The sequence below is a fragment of the Propithecus coquereli genome, unplaced genomic scaffold, assembly GCF_000956105.1.
Source record: "Propithecus coquereli isolate 6110/MARCELLA unplaced genomic scaffold, Pcoq_1.0 Scaffold57, whole genome shotgun sequence".
In the NCBI taxonomy this organism is placed as follows: domain Eukaryota; kingdom Metazoa; phylum Chordata; class Mammalia; order Primates; family Indriidae; genus Propithecus; species Propithecus coquereli.
This window is the reverse complement of record NW_012151618.1, coordinates 9080430-9102770: the sequence shown is the minus strand read 5'-3', so window position 1 is coordinate 9102770 and position 22341 is coordinate 9080430. Positions and strand designations below refer to the sequence as shown.

General features: G+C 36.2%; 1 protein-coding gene across 1 annotated transcript in view; it reads left to right on the top strand.

Annotated features, from left to right (window-relative positions):
- Positions 1-21760, top strand: part of RORA (RAR-related orphan receptor A) — a 97522-nt gene extending 75762 nt beyond the window's left edge. The window contains exons 5-10 of the mRNA XM_012658083.1: positions 4616-4737; positions 5991-6123; positions 6761-6868; positions 9675-9785; positions 10716-10828; positions 12429-21760. Of these exons, the coding sequence (XP_012513537.1) occupies positions 4616-4737; positions 5991-6123; positions 6761-6868; positions 9675-9785; positions 10716-10828; positions 12429-12593 (752 nt within the window). The 3' untranslated portion in view covers positions 12594-21760. The remainder of the gene's footprint in view (positions 1-4615; positions 4738-5990; positions 6124-6760; positions 6869-9674; positions 9786-10715; positions 10829-12428) is intronic.
- The last annotated feature ends 581 nt before the right edge of the window (positions 21761-22341 follow it).

Here is a 22341-nt window from a genome sequence, read left to right as displayed (position 1 = left end):
AACTTTGATAAGAACCTTTATAGTTTTAGAATTTGATCTGTTCTTCCTGGTGATTCCTCGCACAAGGTTATAATCCTTTGGGATATTTCAATTAGTTGCTGTGGAGCTGACTAAGTTAATACGAGGAGAGAATGAAGACTTCAGATGGCAAAGAACCAGCAGGTTCTGACTTGAGCACAGAAATCCTCAGTTCACAGAAATAATGGCTGTGTTCTTTAGACGCTTTCTCCACCTCTGTACCCCATCAAACATCTTTTAAGTGAAAATTTATATTTCCAGTAAAATCTTTCTCCAAATAGAACAAATTGAATGTTCTTTACGGTTTTTACACAAGCATCTCTTTATGGGTCTAAATTTAAATCCTCAAGAGCAGGGACATTTTAAGCCTGGTCTTTAACCACTGAACAGCATTAAAGGTGGATTGCAGCTCTTTTGATTAACAGAGAAACCTCTGAACTAGAAGCCAAGCTGAGCAGAGGTAGGTTTGATTTTTTTTTTTTTTCTTGAACTAGAACAAAACCCTTCCATTTTTGTCATGAAATCTTGGTTTGCTGAGCCTTAAGCAGAACTGTAATGAAAGTAAAATTTTCAGATATGAATAAGGATTTGATTGAAAGCTGACATGATGCCATGAAAAATGACCTGACTCACTTTAGGCTTGCTTCCACCGAACCGTTAACACTAGTGAATCTCTCCCGTCTGCTTGTCAAACGTTCAATCTGAAATAAACCCACAGGCCCCAGGCAAAGTGTTGCCCTTGAACGTGGCACTTTGGCTAAAAGTGCGCTGATACCCAAGTGGGGCCGGAATGGCCAAGCCGAGTCCCTGAGGCTCCCAGATAAGTCAGCTTCCTCTTCCTTGGTGGGCACTTCCCAGTGACGTCTGGGAGCCCTGGGCCCTCGTATTTTCTCTATGTTCTTTTAAATTACAGATTCTTCACACGTGTTGTGGCGTTTTTCCAGCATGAATTGAGTGAATTCATTACTAGGAATAGTCTCAAATCCAAAACTAAACCAGAACTTATCTGGAAAGGACATAATTGGGCTCTAATGTTCTACCCCATTTACATGTATATTGTAGTTCGGAGAGCCGAGAGTACCATAAAAGTGGCCCTCACGTCTTGCTGCTCTTTCAAAGCTACTAAAGTTCCCCGATATTTTCTCTGGGGCTTTAGTTCTGCTATCTCTTTAACTAAGACTCTTGACTTCATTGGAGGCTAAACATCATCATCAGATTTTAAACAAATGAAACCAGTTGTACAATAGGGAAGTAAAATTATACATTAACATATCCTAAGTCCAGGTCTATCTTTCAATAATAGTATCTATTACTTTTAGTGGAAAATGTGTCTTCTTCATCTTTGGCTAGGACCAAATTTTGCCCTTGGTGTGCAATTAGTACCTGAATTATCCATTCTAGATAAACAACTTAGGTTCATCTTTATTTTAAAAAAAAAAGTGCTAATTGTGTTTATTACTACAATGGATAACTAAAGCTTCGTGCAGGAGCGATGACTGATATGTTGGGCAAAGCATGAGACAAGAAGTCAGCTTACATGGATTGTTGTCCTAGCCTTGCCGTAAGTTGCTCGAGAATTAGTCGCATAACCCCTGCAAGCTGCAGTTTCCCGACCCACAGAATATAAAGGTTGAGAGCACAGCCCTGGGGCCACATTGTTTGTGTTTGAATCATAGCTCCGCCACTTGCCAGCTGTGACACCTTGAAGAAGTCACTTAACCTTACTGTGGCTCAGTCTCCTCATGTGTAATATGGAGATAATTCTAGTACCTTCCTTCTGGAGTTGTATGAATTAAGCGAGAAAAAAAAAATATATATATATATATTCAGAATAGATATAAATTATATGGGTCTGGCACACAGTAAATGTTATATAAGCGTTAACTATTATCATCATTATTGTTATATTTTGTAAAATAAGGAGAGTTCGGACCAGATGATGTCTAACGTTCCTTCCCCCTATAAAAATTTGCAACTAACTCAGAAGCCAGGATTTTCCATGTGCAGTATCTAGACTTTGGCTGTACTGATGAAGCAGTCATGCGAGAGGAGGTAAACTGACCTGCCCAGCCCCAAAGTGAGATAGACATCTGCTGAGCTCAGACCAGAAACCAGGTCTCCGAAACTCCCAGTTGCAAGGTGTTTCACTATTCCAGGCTGTTTCTCTGAGAGACCACACTAAATTCTCAACTTTTATTCAGTCTAACCCTGTTCTTTGCTGAAAATGGAGATTTAAAAATAGCAAAGTGTCTAAAATCTTACACTTGCCAAATCCACAGTGAGCTGGAATCAAAGGCAGCTGGCGAGCAGTTGGTGCGAATGCAGCCACTGCCCTCTGCTGGTGTGTCGTATACACTGCAGGGCTCGCCGTCTCCCTTCCCATTGGCTGTTCTAAATAGGGGGCTAAGTGGCAACATTTTTTAGAACAAAGTGAAACAAGATGCGCACCATCTTATTAATTGGAAAAGAAGCATAACCTGGAAGAAAATGGTATAAGCCTCTCCCCATTGTTCACCCCCCAAGATTTCCCCTGCTTCCCTGGAACACTCTTCATTTTCGTCATTTTTTTTCATATCTGCAGAAATCGGTTTACATTCTAGAAACTGTCTTACATGGTGAGTGCTCTTTCTGTAGGAGATGGTTCACTACCTTGCTTACACATTTCTATTCTAGTTTATGAATCCGCATCACTTTTTGTCTTTACTCTCCGTTTTGCAAGCATCATTGATTCTAAGACATAATCTGCTGGCTTCTCCCTCTTTTTCTCGGTTTCTCCCTGTCTCTTTTTTTCTTTTTTTCTTTTACGCTTTTTCTTTTATTTGTGTTTTATTTTCTACGTTATTTATTTTTGCTGTTTTGGTGTCTGTGTTTTGCCAAGTAGGGCCGTTAGGGTTTATTGCGTTTCAACATCTCTAAGGAGATTCTGGTTTCGAGCTCCATTTAAGTGAACCTGCGCTTTCTTCACAGGAACAAGTCTGCTTCTGTTTGAAGAAAGCAGTAACAAATTTTGTACAAATGGACACGCTTGCTAGTGTTGCCAAGTTTGCATTCAGCACCCTTCTTTTAAATGCCTTGACTATTACATATTCAAGACCCTGAAAGGGGGATTATTTTTTGGTATGGTTTCACATTCACAGAATCTTGTCGATTCTTTTTAAAAAAAACTTCTTCAATCATCCTTCCCTTCCATACCCATTACTGCCGACCTGCTCCAAGCTCTTAGTCCCTCCTGTCTAGACTCTAGCAGCTTTCTACTTGGTCCTCCTGCCCAAGCCTCTCTGTGCTCCAATCCACCACGCACGAAAGTGCTTGCCCTGTTTCCCCAGATACAATTTTCAGTATGTCACCTTTCCCTTGATAATCCTGCTGATTTTTTTTTTGTGTGTGTGTCACATTAAGTCCAAATTCAATCCTAACATTCAAGCTCAGGACTTGAACTCTTAACCTACCTATATTTCTATTTTGACAATATTACTTTATCACGAAGACCTGTCCCCTATAAATGCCATATTGCTTCCTTCATGCACCATCACTCCTATATGGAGCTGGCCCACCTCCTGACACCACTGGCCTCTGCCTGCCAATCCTACTCATCCTTCAGGGTCCAGTGCAGATGTTCCCCTGCCAAGAACCATCCCTTGCTTCCACTAAGCCAACACGAATCTGTCCCTTTTCTGACAACAGCTATTATTTTTTTTCTTTCTCTTCTGATATGATTCAACTTTATACTTTTCATCTAATGTCTTGAATTGTCCTTTCAGTATGTCCATACATGTTCACCAGATTATAAATTCCTAGAAAAAATTCTTTGGCATCTATTTCTTTAATATCTTCAAACGCCCTATACACAAGTATAATAATAATTAATGTTTTTATGGTGCATGCAATGTAATCCTCCCTGTTTAAGTGCTCAACTCATTTAATTCTCACAGCAGCCCCATGAAATAGGTACTTTTTCCCTCATATTGAATATGAGGAAACCAAAGCACAGAGAGGTTAAGTAACATACCCCGCATCACACAGCCAGTAGGTTGCATAGCCTAGATACAGACCCAAACAGTCTAGCTCAAGTCTATCTCTTAACAACTACACTATACAAAGTCACGTGGTTGGCCTTCAGTAATGCTTGTTCTGCAATTTGCAGGAAAAAAAAAAAGAAATGCGTAGCTGTCATCATGAAAGAATATCATTTCCCAGTTTTTCAAGAATAAGAATAATCTTCCCCAGGTCAATGTATGTGGCAGATATGTCTTCATAAAAATGCCAGGAAGAAACCATGTCAATCATTTCCCATACCTATCTAGGTCATTCATTCCGAGATATTGGTATAAAGGCACAGAACAAGGTCAAGGTCGGGAGGGTCTTTAAAGTCATCAAGCCTTATTTTCAAATGTTGGCTTTGCAAAGCCCCTGTCCTCCAGCCTCATGTTCCCAGTACAGAAGAGTTCCAAATTGCTTGTTTAAATGCATAAAGATAATCAAAAGCAGTTCAACACATTGCTTTATACTTGTTAATTTTTAAAGCAAATATTAAACCACTGATTATCCAAAGAAGAACTTGGCTTTTCATGTTTGTAATCTCCTGTTTTCTCCTTAGAACACCTTGCACAGAATATATCTAAATCACATCTGGAAACCTGCCAATACTTGAGAGAAGAGCTCCAGCAGATAACGTGGCAGACCTTTCTGCAGGAAGAGATTGAGAACTATCAAAACAAGGTATAATCTGAGGAATTTTTCCTAGGATTGAGGCAACCTTGGGACCGGTATGGGTACAGGAGATTTGGTCAAGAGTTCAAACAGACCAAAGAATGAGTGTCTTTCATCTGATATCAGATTTCTTTCTGATTTAAAAATATTTCTTCCAGAGCTGCTCATGTACTTGAAGTTTTGCCATTTTGCTGAGATGCCAGCATGTGAAATTTCAGCAATAACAAACAGTTTTTATTGTGCTTTATAAGTGTACACATATCTCTTTCCGTTTGTCAACAGGGGACTAGATTAAGCAGATTCCAAAAGCTTAAATGAGTTGAGATTTGTCCTGATATCACAATGGAAGGTTTTAAGGTCTGGAAGTTGATGTAAAATAATCTCAGCCTGATGTTTCCAGAGGTTAACAAGAAGGCGTTTAGAGAGTGTGTATAAAAAAAGTTTGAAAGCTATGCTCATAACTCCAATCTGAACGTAGCAATAGGAGGCTAACAAATAGTACTGCTGCTTACCTTTCTTTATAAAACACTCTGATCAACAAGATTCTCTAGGCTAATCCTCCCCTTCATTTTACATATGAGGAAACTAACATCCCTTGGCATATGGCTGGAGGGTGAAACAGCAGGACCAGACCATGACTCCTGGCTCCTAAGTCAGTGTTTCTTCCACCCCGTCATATTGGTGGAATCAGTCTTAAACTAAGATTGGGGAAATAAGTGAATAACACAACAGATCCAGGTCACTCTGTGACTGAATGGAGAGTGAGTATGTAAAAGGAATTTAACATGACAAGTTGGGGAACAGCAACACATCAGCAGCCAAAGGTACAAAGGAGAAGCAAGGAAACAGTAAGAAGCAGCAAGGCACGTGAAATGGGACTTCAGACTCGGAGATGCTTGGATTTGAATCCTAGCTCCTATACTTACTAGCTGTGAAACCTCTGTGAGCTTTAGTGTCCATTTCTGGAAAATAGAAAAATATGCGTATGAAAATGAATCAAGACAAGGATATCATGAAGCACCTAGCTTATAATAGGTGCACAACAAATTGAATCCATTCTCCTTTTCTTCCCTTCCCCAAGTAAAGTCGTGTTAAATTTCCCGAGGCAAAATAATTGCTTATAAGAAGACCTCACTCTGCTATTCTCTGTGGCCCAGGGGTAACACAGCGCCATGCTTTGCTTTCATGACTCTTCTTTTAAGCTCCTGCTACATAGCATAACATCTTCCTGGAGTATGTTAATGTGTTTCCCTCTTTAACAGCAGCGGGAGGTGATGTGGCAATTGTGTGCCATCAAAATTACAGAAGCTATACAGTATGTGGTGGAGTTTGCCAAACGCATTGATGGATTTATGGAACTGTGTCAAAACGATCAAATTGTGCTTCTAAAAGCAGGTATGTGCTTTGCAAGTGAATTTTGAGATCTCTCCCTAACCTGCTTTCACCTGCTTATTAAAGAAATGCTTGGTAAGGAAGCTGTCGGGAATAGTTTTTCTCCAATGATAATAGCTCAGGTTTTTCTTCACAGAAACTGAGTTCTTTTTAAAAGGTTTTGAGCCATGTTCAGAAAATATTCCCTCCCATTTTGCTTCTCCTCTGGGTGAAAAAGATTAATTTGAAGGACAGCAGCATTCCCAAATTTTACTATCACTTGTGTTTTGTTGCTACACTCCAGGTCCTCTGGAGTTTATAATTTGTTAGGAAGAATTCCTGTTTTTGATCATTTTAATAAGTATGAATCAATGTTTTCCTAGCAACTTTGAGAGTCTATGTTGCAAGGTAGAAGAGTGCCAAGGAAGTAATTTGTAAATCAATCCTTGCTTCAGTTAAACAGGCCTTAGCCTCAGCACAATAGTCTTTAATTATGGGAGAAAACTCTACCCTTTTGGATAGACAGCTTATGCACTGAGAACCCACTAGCCAAATTGCACACAGCACCCATTATTCTGTTTCTTAAGGGGTCTCCACCTTCGCACCTTAGAAGTAAACTCACCGACATCAAATGACCCCAACCATTTCTGCCTCTGCTTAGGTTCTCTAGAGGTGGTGTTCATCAGAATGTGCCGTGCCTTTGACTCTCAGAACAACACCGTGTACTTTGATGGGAAGTATGCTAGCCCAGATGTCTTCAAATCCTTAGGTAAGGAAATATCAAGGTGTCTTGTCTTTAAATCAGGGATATAGGAGAAGATGTGGGTTGGGTGAAAGCTCTGATTGGAAACTGGTTATTTGTAAACAAAAATTAAAGGATTTTATACCTACTTTACTTTGTAATTAGTCACTACAAAAAAAGTCACATAGCTCAAAAGCTTTTTGTCTATATCACATGTAATGATCTAGAGTTTCATTTTATCTAGTTGGTAATCACAGGGATTTATATTACTTATCCTTCTAGTTCCCTTCCAGATTTTAAAAAACCAGATTTTCGGGGGGTATATTATTCAGATAACTTAGAGGATGTGACTTCACACATAAAATCAAGCAAAGACCAAAAAGTCTGTCCTCCCAAACCCCTGAAACAACCACCATTAATAAGAATGAAATGTAGATATCAAAGAAATAAAAGTATAGCCAAGTGAATCTATGACATAATTTATAAATAATTTTGGATTTCTGTAATTTAAATAAAGTGTAATGTAGTCATTGAGAAGAATGGAAAGATACCCAAGATATGTTGTTAAGTGATTTTTTAACAAGTTACATGACAGAAGGTATGTACAATTAAGTGTAGTATAGGCCATTGCCATTTAAATGTATGAGGGCTATCGGAAAGTATCAGCCGTTGTTAATATAACGAGAACATCTTGCATGGCTGGATACTTTCCGGACAGCCCTGAATGTATGAAAGAATAGACACCAAATTTAACCAGTCTTTTAGGGACTGGATTATTATTCTAAGGGACTTTCACATTCTTTGTTTTCAGTTTGGTAAACAGTTGTAATAGTTTTATCACCAGAATGTGTCATTTATTTAACATTTTAAAGGATGTTTTAGATGAAATAGAATTGAAAACACCAATGAGTGAATTTACCAGGTCAGTTAGAATGTAGCTGTTAGACTCTACTGGTTAACAGTGTGGGCGCTGAAGTAAGGCAGCATGGTTTACATCTCAGGCTGTACTTGCCACCTGTGTGACTATCAAGTCTCATTTTCCTCACCTCTAAAATGGGGATGATGATGATAATACTACTACTAATAATACCTCCTTCATAGGGCTATTGCAAAATAGGAGGAAGCGTAAAGAAATCTCTTAGAGCAATACTTGACATAGTAATCACAACAAAAGTTCACTCATTATTTTTATTTTTTTGAGTATTCGGAGCATATTTACTTATTATATTACACAGTCACCAATACAGCTTCAATAAAAAAAAACAAATGAGAGTTTTACTGTTAAAGTGAACATTACTGTTTATGATGAAGAGACAGTCATCTTTTGACTTTAACGTTTTATCTTGTTAACATCTGTTTTTCCTTTCTATCCACTCTATCATAATAAAGCTTTTACTGGAAAGGGGGGAAAAAATTAACAACAATAAAGAATCCCTGCTTTTTTTTTTTTTTTTTTTTGGTTACATGGATGGCTTTTATAATGCTTGAGTCATGGTTACAAGTGTGCCCATCACCCAGACAGTGTTCATTGTACCCGTTAGGTAGGTTTTTGCCCATCCCGTCCTTCTCCCTCCCCCCTGCTTGTTTTCTGCTGGGTTTTACTTCCCTCTATGCACATGTGTGCTCATCGGTTAGTTCCAATTTAATAGTGAGTGCATGTGGTATTTGTTTTTCCATTCTTTAGACACTTCACTTAAGATAATGGTCTCCAGTTCCATCCGGATTGTTGCAAAAAGGCATTAAGCCATCCTTCTTCCTGGCTGAGTAGTACTCCATAGTATACATGTACCACATTTTGTTAATCCACTCATGAATTGATGGGCATTTGGGTTGATTCCTCATCTTTGCAATTGTGAATTGTGTTGCAATAAACATTAGAGTGCAAGTGTCTTTTTGATAAAATGACTTCTTTTCCTTTGGGTAAATACCCAGTAGTGGGATTGCTGGATCAAATGGTAGGTCAACTTTTAGTTCTTTGAGGAATCTCCATACTGTTTTCCATAGGGGTTGTACTAGTTTACAGTCCCACCAGCAGTGTATAAGTATTCCTTTCTCTCTGCATCCATGCCAGCATCTATTATTTTTGGACTTTTTAATAAAAGCCATTCTGGGATAAGGTGATACCTCATTGTGGTTTTCATTTGCATTTCCCTGATGCTTAGTGACATTGAGCATTTTTTCATATGTTTATTGGCCATTTGTCTATCTTTTTTTGAGAAGCTTCTGTTCGTGTCTTTTGTCTGCTTTTTAATGGCATTGTTTAATTTTTTTTCTTGCTGATTTGCTTGAGTTCTTTGTAGATTCTTGTTCTTAGTCCTTTCTTGGATGTATAGCTTGAGAATATTTTCTCCCATTCTGTAGGCTGTCTGTTTGCTCTATTAATTATTTCCTTGGCTGTGCAGAAGCTTTTTAATTTAATCAAGTCCCATTTATTTATTTTTGTTGTTGCTGTGATTGCCATTGAGGTCTTCTTCATAAATTGTTTGCATAGGCTGATATCTAAAAGAGTTTTTCCAACATTTTCTTCTAGAGTTCTTATGGTTTTATGCCTTACATTTAAGTCCTTTATCCATCTTGAATTAATTTTGGTGAGTGATGAGGGATATTGATCTTATTTCATTCTTCTGCACATTCTCATTATTATTAAATGATGATGATGGTGGTGGTGATGGTGGTAGCTAAACAGATTTTTCTTTCAAGATTTCAAACTATCAAACTATATGTTATTACTTTTCCCTCTGGATCTGCAACCACTAGATCTTTTACTTTCTCCCATACTTTTCTCCTAAGATAATAACCAAATCCTAAACTGTCTTTATTTTAATTTTGGCAGGTTGTGAAGACTTTATTAGCTTTGTGTTTGAATTTGGAAAGAGTTTATGTTCTATGCACCTGACTGAAGATGAAATTGCATTGTTTTCTGCATTTGTACTAATGTCAGCAGGTAAGCTAATCAAATAAAAAAATAGTTTAAAAATTATCCAAGATAAAGAATTTGTACAAGGTGCATAACTTTTAATGGCTATAAAATATTTGGGAGCTACCAAGAGAGGTTGCTACCTTATTAAATCTAATTTTAAGTTTTCCAGATATCACCCTCTCCTCTAGCCCCTGAACACATGTTCTTTTAAAAATACCTCATGCCTTTCAAATAATCTTAAGAAGTGAGAACTAAATAAAACCCAGTCCAGAATTAACTCCTGATAACAAGAGAAATGCTATGGTAGAATAGAGTTACTCTTCTTAACACCAGTCTCTAAGATAATATGGTTTTTAAGACATATTACTCTTTATTAAAATCCCTTTGGATGTCATCCACTAGTTTATCTGAATTTAATCTGTATTTTCAACCAGTACTGCCTCTTGGGGATAATCACTTCTGCAAAGTTACTGTCTTCTATTCAGAATTCCTACACATAAAGACTTTATCCTAAATTAAACTTTAGGTCATTTAAAATTCTACTGACAATTTTAGTTGCCCTGGATTATAAGGCAATCTTCATATTTTCCAAAAAGGCTAGCAGGATTGATAATGAATATTTCATTCAGAAGTATAATTACTAGAAAGGCTTGGGGGCTTTATTTGCACTCCTACAAGTAAGGCCTTATATTTAAATATCTATCCTTTGGAAGGGGAGGTGCCTCTCTTCCTTTAATTATCAGTAAAAATGGAAAGGTTTAACACCCTGTTTCATAACTGTTATAGATCACTTTTCCACTCCCTTAAGAGCACACTTTGAAAGAGGAGTGAAACTGGCCTATGAATCTCTAAATATGCATTGTGGTATGACAGTCTGTACCTAAGGATCAGAGAAATGGGGTGTTCTGACACCACGGGGGAGGAATACTAAGGAATATAATTTTTCATGTATAGATCGCTCATGGCTGCAGGAAAAGGTAAAAATTGAAAAACTGCAACAGAAAATTCAGCTAGCTCTTCAACACGTCCTACAGAAGAATCACCGAGAAGACGGAATACTAACAAAGGTGAGAGCCAAAGGCTTCCGGTTGGCATGGCCTGAATTTCCCCTTGGCGCAGACCATGCTGCCAACTGCCCTTGTAAGTCATATGACCAAGTCCCCAAAGTATCAGTGAGCAACGGGCTACTAAAAAGGAAGAAATCTCCATTTCAAAAAATTCTGTTGGGCCAAAACTCACTATTCAGGTTAAATTCTATTTATTATCACTGATCAAAAAGTGTCCTGCAATTTGTAGGAAAAAAAGTTTTTAAGCATTAATACATTCTGGAACTCCTCCTCCTGTTCCATCAAAGTTGGGCATAAAGCAGAGTTAATGTTCTGCATTGATATAAATTAGAAAAAGAATCTTTCAATGTAGAAGAAGGAGGTCATAAAGGACTAAAAGAGTTAATCAGGATAGCCATACAGTCTAATAATAGTTCTATTTCCATTAATCATTAGTCATCAAAAGTAAATGACTGTTCTATTTTCTTCATCTGTCTCCCGTTACTACCATATGTTCAAGGAACAAGGATTCATTTTTGCTAATTATTATCTTTCACAATAATAATATAATTAGGATATCAATTTAAAATGTTAGTGTCCTTAGTGCCAGTGCTAGTAGTATGTATTTGGTCTGAGAAAAACCAGTCCTAAATTATTTTATGTGTTTTATTGTGTGAGATGATTTGAGAGGTTTTGTTTTTGTTTTCCTGTTTGTTTGTTTTCTTTTCTCCTTATAACTAGGTTAGATCAGAAAGTGAAAGTTGGAGGTTAATTGCTGTTTTATTTTTTTATTTTGTACCTGTTAAATGAGCAAATGGGGCAGGACTGGGAATTGGAAGGGGGAAGAACTTTCAGGAGCTTTGTTCGCTTCTCCCTCTTCTTGCCCAAACGCAAGGGTGACATTAGGTTCTTTTATCATAGAGAGCGCCTAACACGTAGACAAGATCTGGTGAAAAAGTTTCCTAGGATTATTCTGGGTTGAAATAATAAGCATTTTGCCTTTGCATAGTGCATTAGAGTCTAAAAGCATGTTTGCAAATTGTATTATTACCCTCAGCGGGTAAATGCTCAATGCTGGGACTTCCATTCAGACCTTCCGACTCTCAGACCCACAATCACTTTGTTATAGGCAAAACTTTATTGAGAAAAAGCTTGTTGCATTGGAGTTGACTAGTGCTAGTTCTGCATAAAATGTGTTCTACGCAGTTGTGGTGCCCTCACTCTCCACGACGGCCCCCTGGCCTACTTCCCCATCACCAGACGGTGGCAGAGGCCAGGGTTCCAGGGCATAGAGCAGAAAGCATCTTGAAATAGGAGGAGGAATCCAGAGCCGTAGGTTCTCGTCCTGGCTCTGCCACTGACGAGCTGTGCCAACTTTTGCTTAGGAACGTATTTTTAAATATTAAACTGTTCATCTTCAAAATCATATTTAACGTGTACCTGGCATTCTCGGCTATGACTATATCATCTTTTACTTTTACCAATCCTCTATTAACTGGATGCTTATGTTGCTTCAAGTGTGTTTCACCATTACAAACAGTGTTGTAAAGACCATCCCGATTCCCTGATCTTCGATTCTCATGCCTGTTTTCTCCTGACATGTCCTTTCTTCCACTTACAGTTGATATGCAAGGTCTCTACATTAAGAGCCTTATGTGGACGACATACAGAAAAGCTAATGGCATTTAAAGCAATATATCCAGACATTGTGCGACTTCATTTTCCTCCATTATACAAGGAGTTGTTCACTTCAGAATTCGAGCCAGCAATGCAAATTGATGGGTAAATGTATCACCTAAGCACTTCTAGAATGTCTGAAGTACAAACCTGAAAAACAAACAAAAAAATTAATCGAGACACTTTATATGGCCCTGCACAGACCTGGAGCGCCACACACTGCACATCTTTTGGTGATCGGGGTCAGGCAAAGGAGGGGAAACAATGAAAACAAATAAAAGTTGAACTTGTTTTTCTCATGCATATGATTTCCATTATGCCTACAGATATGGACCCTTTTTCTGTCTCAACTTCTCGATCTTTTGGCCTCTGTTTACAACAGAAGGAGGGTACTAAAGTCAGAGGATTTCCTTTTCTTATAGCTCACTGCCCACAGACTTTCTCCAGAGTCACCAATCTGTCAGTAACAACAGAGAGTCCAGCAATAATCGGTGACTGGTGTGCATAGCGGAGGTGGCGGCATTACTTTGCACAACTTGCTCTTTGTCTCATGAAGGAAGTTTTTATTTTTTCACCGATTATTGCCAGTCAGCAGGATGGCACGAAAAGGGTCCATAGCAGTAGCAACAATAGCATTATAATATATTACAGGGTAAATGGGCATGAAGACTATATATAGCTAAAAGAGATATTGTTTATATATTGTTTTAATTAATATAAAATGTAGTTACTGGTGTAGCTTTTCCTGTTGAATTGATAAGGCACTTTCATTTTGCACCTTTTTCTTTAAATTAAATGCTAGCGTGTTCACTGTCGTGTCGCATGTGCACCAGAAACACAAGTTTAACTGAGAAGGCTTGGAAGGTACGTCGGGAGGTATTTATGCTGCTGTTTACAAAATTACTTTTAAAAGACTGGCTGGTCATATCTAGAAATCACCATGTTGGATTTTTGTTTTTACACGTGAACTTGGAATTAGAAACGGAACTCTCCCTAAATTAGACTTTGCTTTTTGACAAGTTTAAGGATAGATGTGTTTATGCTTCATACAAAGTTGAATGATTGATTGGTGCTGTGGTCTTATACCATCATGCACATTTTTACAAAAAAAAAAGCTTTTTAAAATGTCACTTCATAGAGGCGGGAATGGGAGGCTCATTTTACACAATTCAGTAGTTATATGGACTCAGTCTCAACTTGGAATTTTTATGCTTTGAGAACAAATCCGTAACCAGAATATATATTGGAATCTAGCTTTTATTAGAAGAAGGACCCAAAGATTATATCTGAAGCAAATGCACACTCTCCATATGAGGACACGAAGCATTTATTTGTGAATGTTTATGTTCTTGGTATAATCTAGGAACCCGAAAAGTTTATCTCAGAATGAACTAATTCTAGATTCATTGTCTATAGATGTTATAATTCTAGAATATTGCCCTCTATATTTGATAGACAATGGATAGGAAGGTGAGGGAGGCATACGATGTTGAACCAGTTTCTCTTATTTAAATATTAAATACTTTAAGCCTTTAAAGTAAAGTTGATGCTAGCTGCAAACATTTACTCTTGTATTTATCGTCACTAGAAGACTGTGGACTGTAATTTATTTTATTAAATATTTAGAAGATTGTTTGGCTTTTGTGTTCAGGTGAGAAATATTGAGTTGTTTTTATTTAATTTCATGTTGTTATTTTTTTTTTTAATAATCCCCAGTGGGGGGAGGGGAAAGGAACAGTCTGGTATACAAATGTGCATATTTTAAAAACAAGTGACCTTTTAGGAATGTAGGCATTTAGAAGATGGTTTTTTATTTAGTCACACGAGGGGTGGAATTCAAACTACTGGTCTGACATCAAAGACCCTGTTTGTACCGAAAAGGGAACATCTTCCCTGGGTGTAAAGTAGGAGTTTCCAAGCAGCCCTTCTCATCAGAGAGTGTCCTCTGCCACCAGGGTCCCTGCAGAATCTTCCGCAGGAATTTCGGCTCCTGATGTCGTGCTGGGTGACCAGCATGGGCTTCTCAGAGCACTTCACCCTGTTTTTAACTCCACTGACTTTTTGGCTTGTTTCCTGAGGGACGTGGTGGAAAAGGAGAAGGAATTATTCTCACGGACATGTGTATGAAGCCTAAATAACATCCAAAAAAATTTTCTTTTCAAAAATATAGTAAGGGAAGACGAGAGTAATATTCCTTTAAATTTCCTACAGGCATATAAAATTTTATGTGAGTGTTTATATAGAGAGGCTAACTGTTAGCATATAGTATTTATATTTGGTCAAGAAGGGTTAAATCAAATTTTTAATTTAAGTAAGCATAGTTCCTTTAAAGATCAATAGTATTTATACTCTGGAAAGAGTACCAAGCTTAGTTCAGTTATTTATTTGTCCATTTTTTTTTCTTTTGTTTCTCCTTTGGGGGAAAATGGTGTGGTGTTGTTTTTTGGGTTTTTCTTCGTTTTGTTTTGTTTTGTCATTTAGATTCACTAAATTCGGGGATGGTTTTATCCAAGTATATTAACTTCTTTTTAACCAAAGCTTTCTGAATATGACCAGCCTCAGGTGCTAGCGCATTAAAGAGCAACTAAACCTAATTCCAGTGTCCATTTGTGAAATAGTTAAGAGCTAATTGAACTTCTCTAAGGGTGAGAGAGAACGTAATGTTGAACTTAAAAGAAATTCCTTTTCCCGGAAAGGATTTTGCATGTACCTAATGCAAAAAACATGAGTAATAGTCATGCCATGGTGACATTGCTTTTATGGTAAAACAAGATAGACTAACATCATGCTGCTCCAGGTGTTTCTGAAAGCAAAGCAGAGGTGGACTTTAAGAGCAAAGTCCATCAACAGTGTAGGAAGAGAATAGTAGAGACAGAGACATGCTCAGTGAAATGAGGGAACAACTGACTATTTGGATCTAAGTTGGGGTCTGAAGTTAAACAATAAATTCAGTTGAAAAAGATATGGAGTCCAGAAAAGGATGTGAAAAACTTTGCCTTTTCATTTTCTTCCTTTATTATAAAAACACCTGTATGATGACACAAAATATTTGATGATATCAGAACAACTATTCTTAATAGTTCTCATAATTAAAATTTCCTAAACTTAAATGTCCAGTCATCTTTAAAGGATTGGAACCACATCATTGTCAACCCGGCTGCTACAATGCCCTTATACAATTTTTTTTTTCCATAAGTTAAATAAGGCTTTTGTACAAAGCCTGAAGACCTTCTGTTACAATGGTATTCAGATGGTTGTATTAAATTGTGAAAAAACTGGCCTTGGTCACAATGCAAACAAAAGTGCAGATGAAAGTGCTTTTTGGACAGTTTGCAAATTGTGTTATAAAGCTATGGATTTTTTTTTAAGTGTTCAGCATCTTAATTTGTGTTAAAACTATGGATTTTTTTTAAAGTCTTCAGCATCCTAATTCACCCTTTATAACTTAAGAAAAATATGACTTAAGACACTGCTTCTAAGTTTGGTTGTTCTTTATAGTGTGGATACCCAGATATTTGTGAGCGTATGGAGGTGGGCTGAGAGGTGAAGAAGGAGCGTGTGTATGTGTGTGTCCGTGCATGTATGATGTGTATGAGGTGTATGATGTGTGTGTGTCGGACCGCTTCTAGGCTACTAAGTGTCAATGGAAAAGAAAATGTATTCAAAATACTTAAATCAAAACTAGAAGATGGAAAAAAAAAAAGATTTATTCTATACAAAGCCTTGTCTGGACCACTTTAGAGAGACTTCTATTTTTTTAACCCTTCTATAAATATTTGATGGCACTTGAAATATTCCTGCAATAAAATGTGATTTGTGTAAAGAAAAAAAAAAGATTTTGTAATGTGAAACAAAGAAAGAAAGTAATGTAATTTTCTAAAAAAAAAAATACAAACAAACAAACTTTGTATTATTTTATTGATGGAATTTGTCTATCTGTCTTTGGAAAACTTTTTATTTCATTGAATGTGCCATAGTAGAAATGCGTGTTTTTAGTTTTAGACTAAGGAATAGCTAGCTGTTGCGTTCCGACATTCCAAAATGCAAAACAACCTAGTAGAATCTTTAATGAAAAGGTTTGAGTAGTGTGTAAGCTTCTCTCATTGTTGCTTTTTTGCACATGTTCCTCATTCCTCTCTAGTGCAATATGTACATAGAGCACTTGCAGGTGTACCTTGATCCCTCAGGGAAAAATACATATTTGTACAGTTTTTTGGGTTTTTTGTTTTTGTTTTTGTTTCTGTTTTGCCTTTTGTTTTTGGCTAAGGAATGTCGATCGAATCACTTGTAATCGTGAGGGGCAGCCAGATAATAATCCTAAAGCCACTGTTTCAAACATTGATTGTTTAAATCATGTGTCCTTCCAGTACTATTATTTTAAGATAATAATAAAAAGGTTATTTTCTGACAGTTCTTTGTGCTGATTGGTGAAAAAAAAAGGGTAAATAAGCACCTTATGATTGACTTACTGTGAATGACAATCCATCTTGATATCAACAATAGGAGCCCTATCATTTTGGAGTTGGGGTTAAGAGTCAGAAACAATGTGCTCAGGGATCTTCTAAAACTCTTAAAACAGGGTGGCCAGTACTACTGGGACAAATTGTGTTTTTTATTATTAATAATAATGATAATAATACTATCCCTCCAAGGCACAAGCGAACTGTATAGAACCGTGTGTGTGTAAACTCTTCACTATCGTCTCATTTTGTTGAGTTCACAACTTATGTGCTCTTCAGTTTTGTGTGCTTAAAAGCATCGAATAACTTCCAAAGCAAAGTTACGCCAGTGTGTTCAAAAGATAAACTAATAGGTAATGTACCAGCAAAGAGCATCATGCAAAGTACAGTCCTTGCATAGTCCGTTTACCACATCTATAATAATTAAAATTTTCATGATAAATGTGTATAGCATTACATGTTAAAAACTATTCCAAATTCTACATATTATTGATAAAAATGTTAAAAACAAGTGATGAGAGAAGAGACCTGCCAATCAGTATAGTGAGATGGGTAAAAGATGAAATATGTTTTTAAAATGCCAGCTATTAACTATTATTTTCATGTGTTCTCCTCTAGACACAAACTGAAAATTCCTTTATGTAAAACAATTCTTACTTCTACGTTTGTAATTTATATCTGATGAATTAATACAAGAGCTAATGTTTAAAGACAAAACGAAACCTGCCTGTATGACAGCAACTTGAGCCAGCTTTTACAGTTACATGTTATATTTTTGAAATACAGTTTTGTTCTCATATTCCCATATATTATATTCCATAAAGTCAGAAAAGCTCAGTGTAATTGTTGGCTCTGATTCTTCCACCCTTGGAATACACATTCAGAAGAAGATTTACATATTTCCTTACTATGATAGAGGACCATAATTTGAGCAAACTTTGCATGTCTATCAGATGAAAAAGATGCCTTTACCATGTTGTTTTTGATAATAAAGAATATGGAAAATGGTAGAATCTCCTCTCTCTCTCTTTCTCTCTCTCTTATTGACACAGGTTATTGACATTTTTACATATTATTATTACATGTGATTGCCTCTTCTTACTGATAAAGTTAACCCCATGAAAACAACTTTATACTATGGATCAAATTATGTGCCCAGAAATGCAATATTGCAACAGAAAATCTTGATCTTTTGCTAATAGTCTGTGATACAGGTCTTCATTCTGTCCCTAAACACTAGTCTTATAAAATGGTTCCACCAGATTTGATTACAGAGAACTGTTTACTGCTGTTTATTTTTTTTTTTGCTGTTTATTTTTAAGAGAAGGGAAGGCTGACTAGCAATGTCGCCATAGTACCGTTGGTTTTACTTCTGGGTCTGTTTGCTTATGTGTTTGCATAAATGAGATCAGTCTTGTCAGGCTCTCAGAATCATTTTTAAAATAATCCAGAAGCTTGACTTCATACCAAGGAGCCGTCGTAGATGGGGGGATCTCCATGTTCAACCAAACCCTCAGAACTTAGAGCAATAAATACATTCAGTCATTTATTTACAAATGAATGACAGAATATTCAATCCAAATAGAAACAACCTTTTTTCAGTGATGCAACATAACATGGAGCCTTGTGTTGAGAAAGTGAATATGAATATGTCAGTTACCTAGAGAATTCCTGTTTGCTGTTTACATTTACTGTACTTTGCCACATTAGCAGTATCACACTTTTCTTTTTTCCTTCTGAGAATAATGAAAGATAGCTTGCTGTTAGCTGTGACATGCTGCACATGCCATTCTGTTGTTCTCTAAGAGCAACTAAATTCTCTCCAGTGTTCATGTGTGATTCTTTTGTCACCATTATTATTTTAATGTGGATACTATTTCTAGGAACTTAATTATCATTGAAAAGATTGCATATGTAAATGCAGACAATTCTTGAGCAATATAGTGAATATGATTTCACGAAAAAAATCCATATGTACTGTATGCATCTTCCTGAATCCAAAATTCTCTTCTTATCCACAACAGTCTGAAATCTCATATCAAACAGTGGTAAATTTTTAAACATTAGGACATTAGCTGGCTGCTTCTTTAAATGTACCTGTATTGTCTGCCTGCTCCTTTTGTGGAGATGTGTTTTTGTATTGGATGTTTGGGCCAATGGGAGGCTTCAAGCTACAACATATTTTCCCAGTTTAAATATATTTAACATATGACAAACCCCAGACAAGGCTTTTAATATGTATAAAGAACTGCAGTGTTAGGTGGTTTATTTGCAAACCGTTTTCAATGTTGTCCATTTTTATGGCACCTTTAACAATATTCTTGTTTCCAAAGTACAAAAAAAAAAATAGGTTAAATAATCTAGCCATAACTGAATGTCAAGCAATAAAACAAATGACTTTTGTGCATAGACTTAAAAAAATACAAATTTTAGACATCTGCATGTAAATGCAATCTCTTGTTTACTGCTTTCTTCAACTTGAGCAATTGATTCCTTATTTACTATTAACTTAAGAACTTGTAATGGCCTGTAAACATTTTCTCTCTTACTCTTCTTTCAAATTTACCTTCGTCCCTGCTTTTGAGTCATAATATTTAATGTTGTTCTGCACATCTCTATACAGTTAACTTTTTGGCTTTCATTCTGTATAGATAAGAAAATGTTATATTATAAACAGCCTACTCAGTGCAAATATTTATCTGTTTATCAAATCCACAATATGCTGTATAATACCGGTTTTACTATATAATCTATTTTAGACATAGCTGTTTAGAACTAGAGTGTGCTATTTTTGTGTTTTTCTGATGTGTGGTGCTAGATAAGTTACTTTTGTGAACAAAAAAAATATCCCTTTTATTCCTAGACAATACCACCTTTGGGTCTTGTTAATTTCACTGAGTATAACTATATATTTGTATATATATACATATATATATATCTACCTATGCCCAACTGGCAGCTGTATCAGAGTGCTGGATTTGGGACATGCTTTTCTCTTTAAATACATAATATCATTATATAAATTATTCTAGAGTGTATTTAATTAGGATAAAATTACTTCCTTAGTATGGATATTTGACATCTATAGGGTGAATTTGTTTATAAATATGGTTATATGAAAACTTATTAGCATTTACTTTATGTTTGCTACTTGGCTTTATACCATATCTCCTGAGCTGAAAAATAATTTGCCAGGCCTTCAAGATCCTAAAGAAACATTCTCATTTAATGAAGTAATACTTTTTTTCTTATTAAGGAATTATATTATTGGCACCTGACAGAGTTATATACTTAGCTCCTATTATAGACAGTAGGCATTTATATAAAACATCCTTGGTGGCTTGATGGCAAAATAAACCTTTCCCCTCCTACCTGAGTCATGAGAAGTATGAAGACATCACTGGTGGAACGTGGGCCATATAGCAAATTTGACAAGGGATGTTCTGATTTAATATGACCTTAACCAGTTCCATGAACTGAGTGAAGGACCTTCGTTTTAAAAGTCATTTAATAATGAACTTTAATTAAACCCTTTCACCCAGTCTCCCAATATCTATTGGCTTTGTTAAAAATCAAAGTATATCAAATATCTAACTAAGGATGTAGTTAACCTTATTAAATATTGATTAGAATTGTTCTGTAATATTACTGAATTTGTAAGATCTTTAGCAAAGATTTTTGAGCAATTTATAAATATAGAGCAAATGTTTCTGTTTACTGCACTTTTTGTAATTGAAGGTGATAAATTCTCAAGCCATGATTATTGGCTTCCATGCACTGCATATTTACCCACAATTCTAGACATTTTCCATTTTTATGGAAGAGTTGCTGTTACCTTGATTATAAATGCAATTGTGTGGTTAATGAGCGCTAATGCTAATAGTTAACCTTTTAAAGTGGATTGGCTACAGTTTAGGGAGAAATCTCTTTTAATACAAATCACGTCATTCCTTAACTGCCTTGCTTAGAAAGAGATTGAAACCTTTTTTTTTTTCTAAAGCACCATTTAGCATCCTAAGCTTCCTGAGGGTAGAGATTGTATGTATCTCTTTGCGTCTGCACAATGGCCAGCACATGTCAGCATTCGATAATTGTTAAAGGATAACAAGTGTGCCCCAATTAAAATTTTTTCCTGGGTTGTTTTGGTAAATTTATAAAATAAGCCAAGCCTTATGGTTAACATTTTCTTCTACAACCAAGTATTAAAGCCACATTTTAAAAGACCACATGAAATGCTGATTCTAATTGTGTGTAGGTCTCGAGGATTAAGCACACAAATTTCACAAACCTCTGTGAGTAACAAACTCAGCCTTCTGTAAATATACATGCAAGTTTGGAAACAGTAATACTGTACCTATAAATATATGCTGTCTGTTTTGTGTACAGTATGTAAAAAACTCCTTTTCTGCCACACTAAAAATGCAAGCCATTTATGGGAACCCTAAAAATAGTATTTAACTAAAACTTTGCTAATGATCTTTATTAGAGGATCATCCAACTTTTCACTTACATTGGGTTTTCTTTTCAATTCACTCTTACAGTAGTCTGCTTATTTCCAGCTGTTTATTTTATTGAGTCCTGAATTTAAAAAAAATATTTTGATTCATTTTGTAAATACAAGCTGTAAAAAAAAGAGAGATTTAATGTTGTCTTTTAAATACTGCGATTTTCATTCTAATATGAATGTTGTTATATTGTACTTAGAAACTGTACCTTTAATATTACATTACCTTTATTAAAAGTGCATTGAACACATCAATTTTAGATGTGCTTTATGTACTGTTATCCTATAATAAAACTTCAGCTTCTAATGGAACACTTGCCTTGTTTTTCTTTTCTTTTTTTGCTATTGAGTTGCATTATACATAGCTTTCTAGCTTACATCTTATCTCTAGTGAAGGGTCTAGTAGAACCTTGATAGTCAAAGAGTCAAAGTGTGGTCCACAGACCAGTAGCACTGGCATCACCTGTGACCTTGTTAGAAATGCAGAATCCCAAGCACCACCCCAGACCTGCTAAATCAGAATCTGCATTTTTATAAGATTCCAGGTGATAGATATGCATACTAAAATTTGAGAAGCACTGGTCTATAGTATAGTAGTTTTAAAAAAAAAATCATTCACTTCCATTTTGCAGGGAAAAAAATGTCTGCAAGGATTAAGCTACCCTTTTGATCAGAGACGGCAAAGAAAGGAGTATTAACTTGTGAGATAGCGCCCATTGATTGGGAGTTGCTGTTGGGAATGCAGAACTGAGGATTCTGAGGCTGCTTCCCGTCTCAAAGGAGAAGGATGCCATGGCTAATTAGTGATATCTTCCCTGAGTGCAGAAGGAGAGAAATCCTGAATGCACACCCTACTCTCTCATCTGTGCTTTGGAAATCATTAAAATGGAATT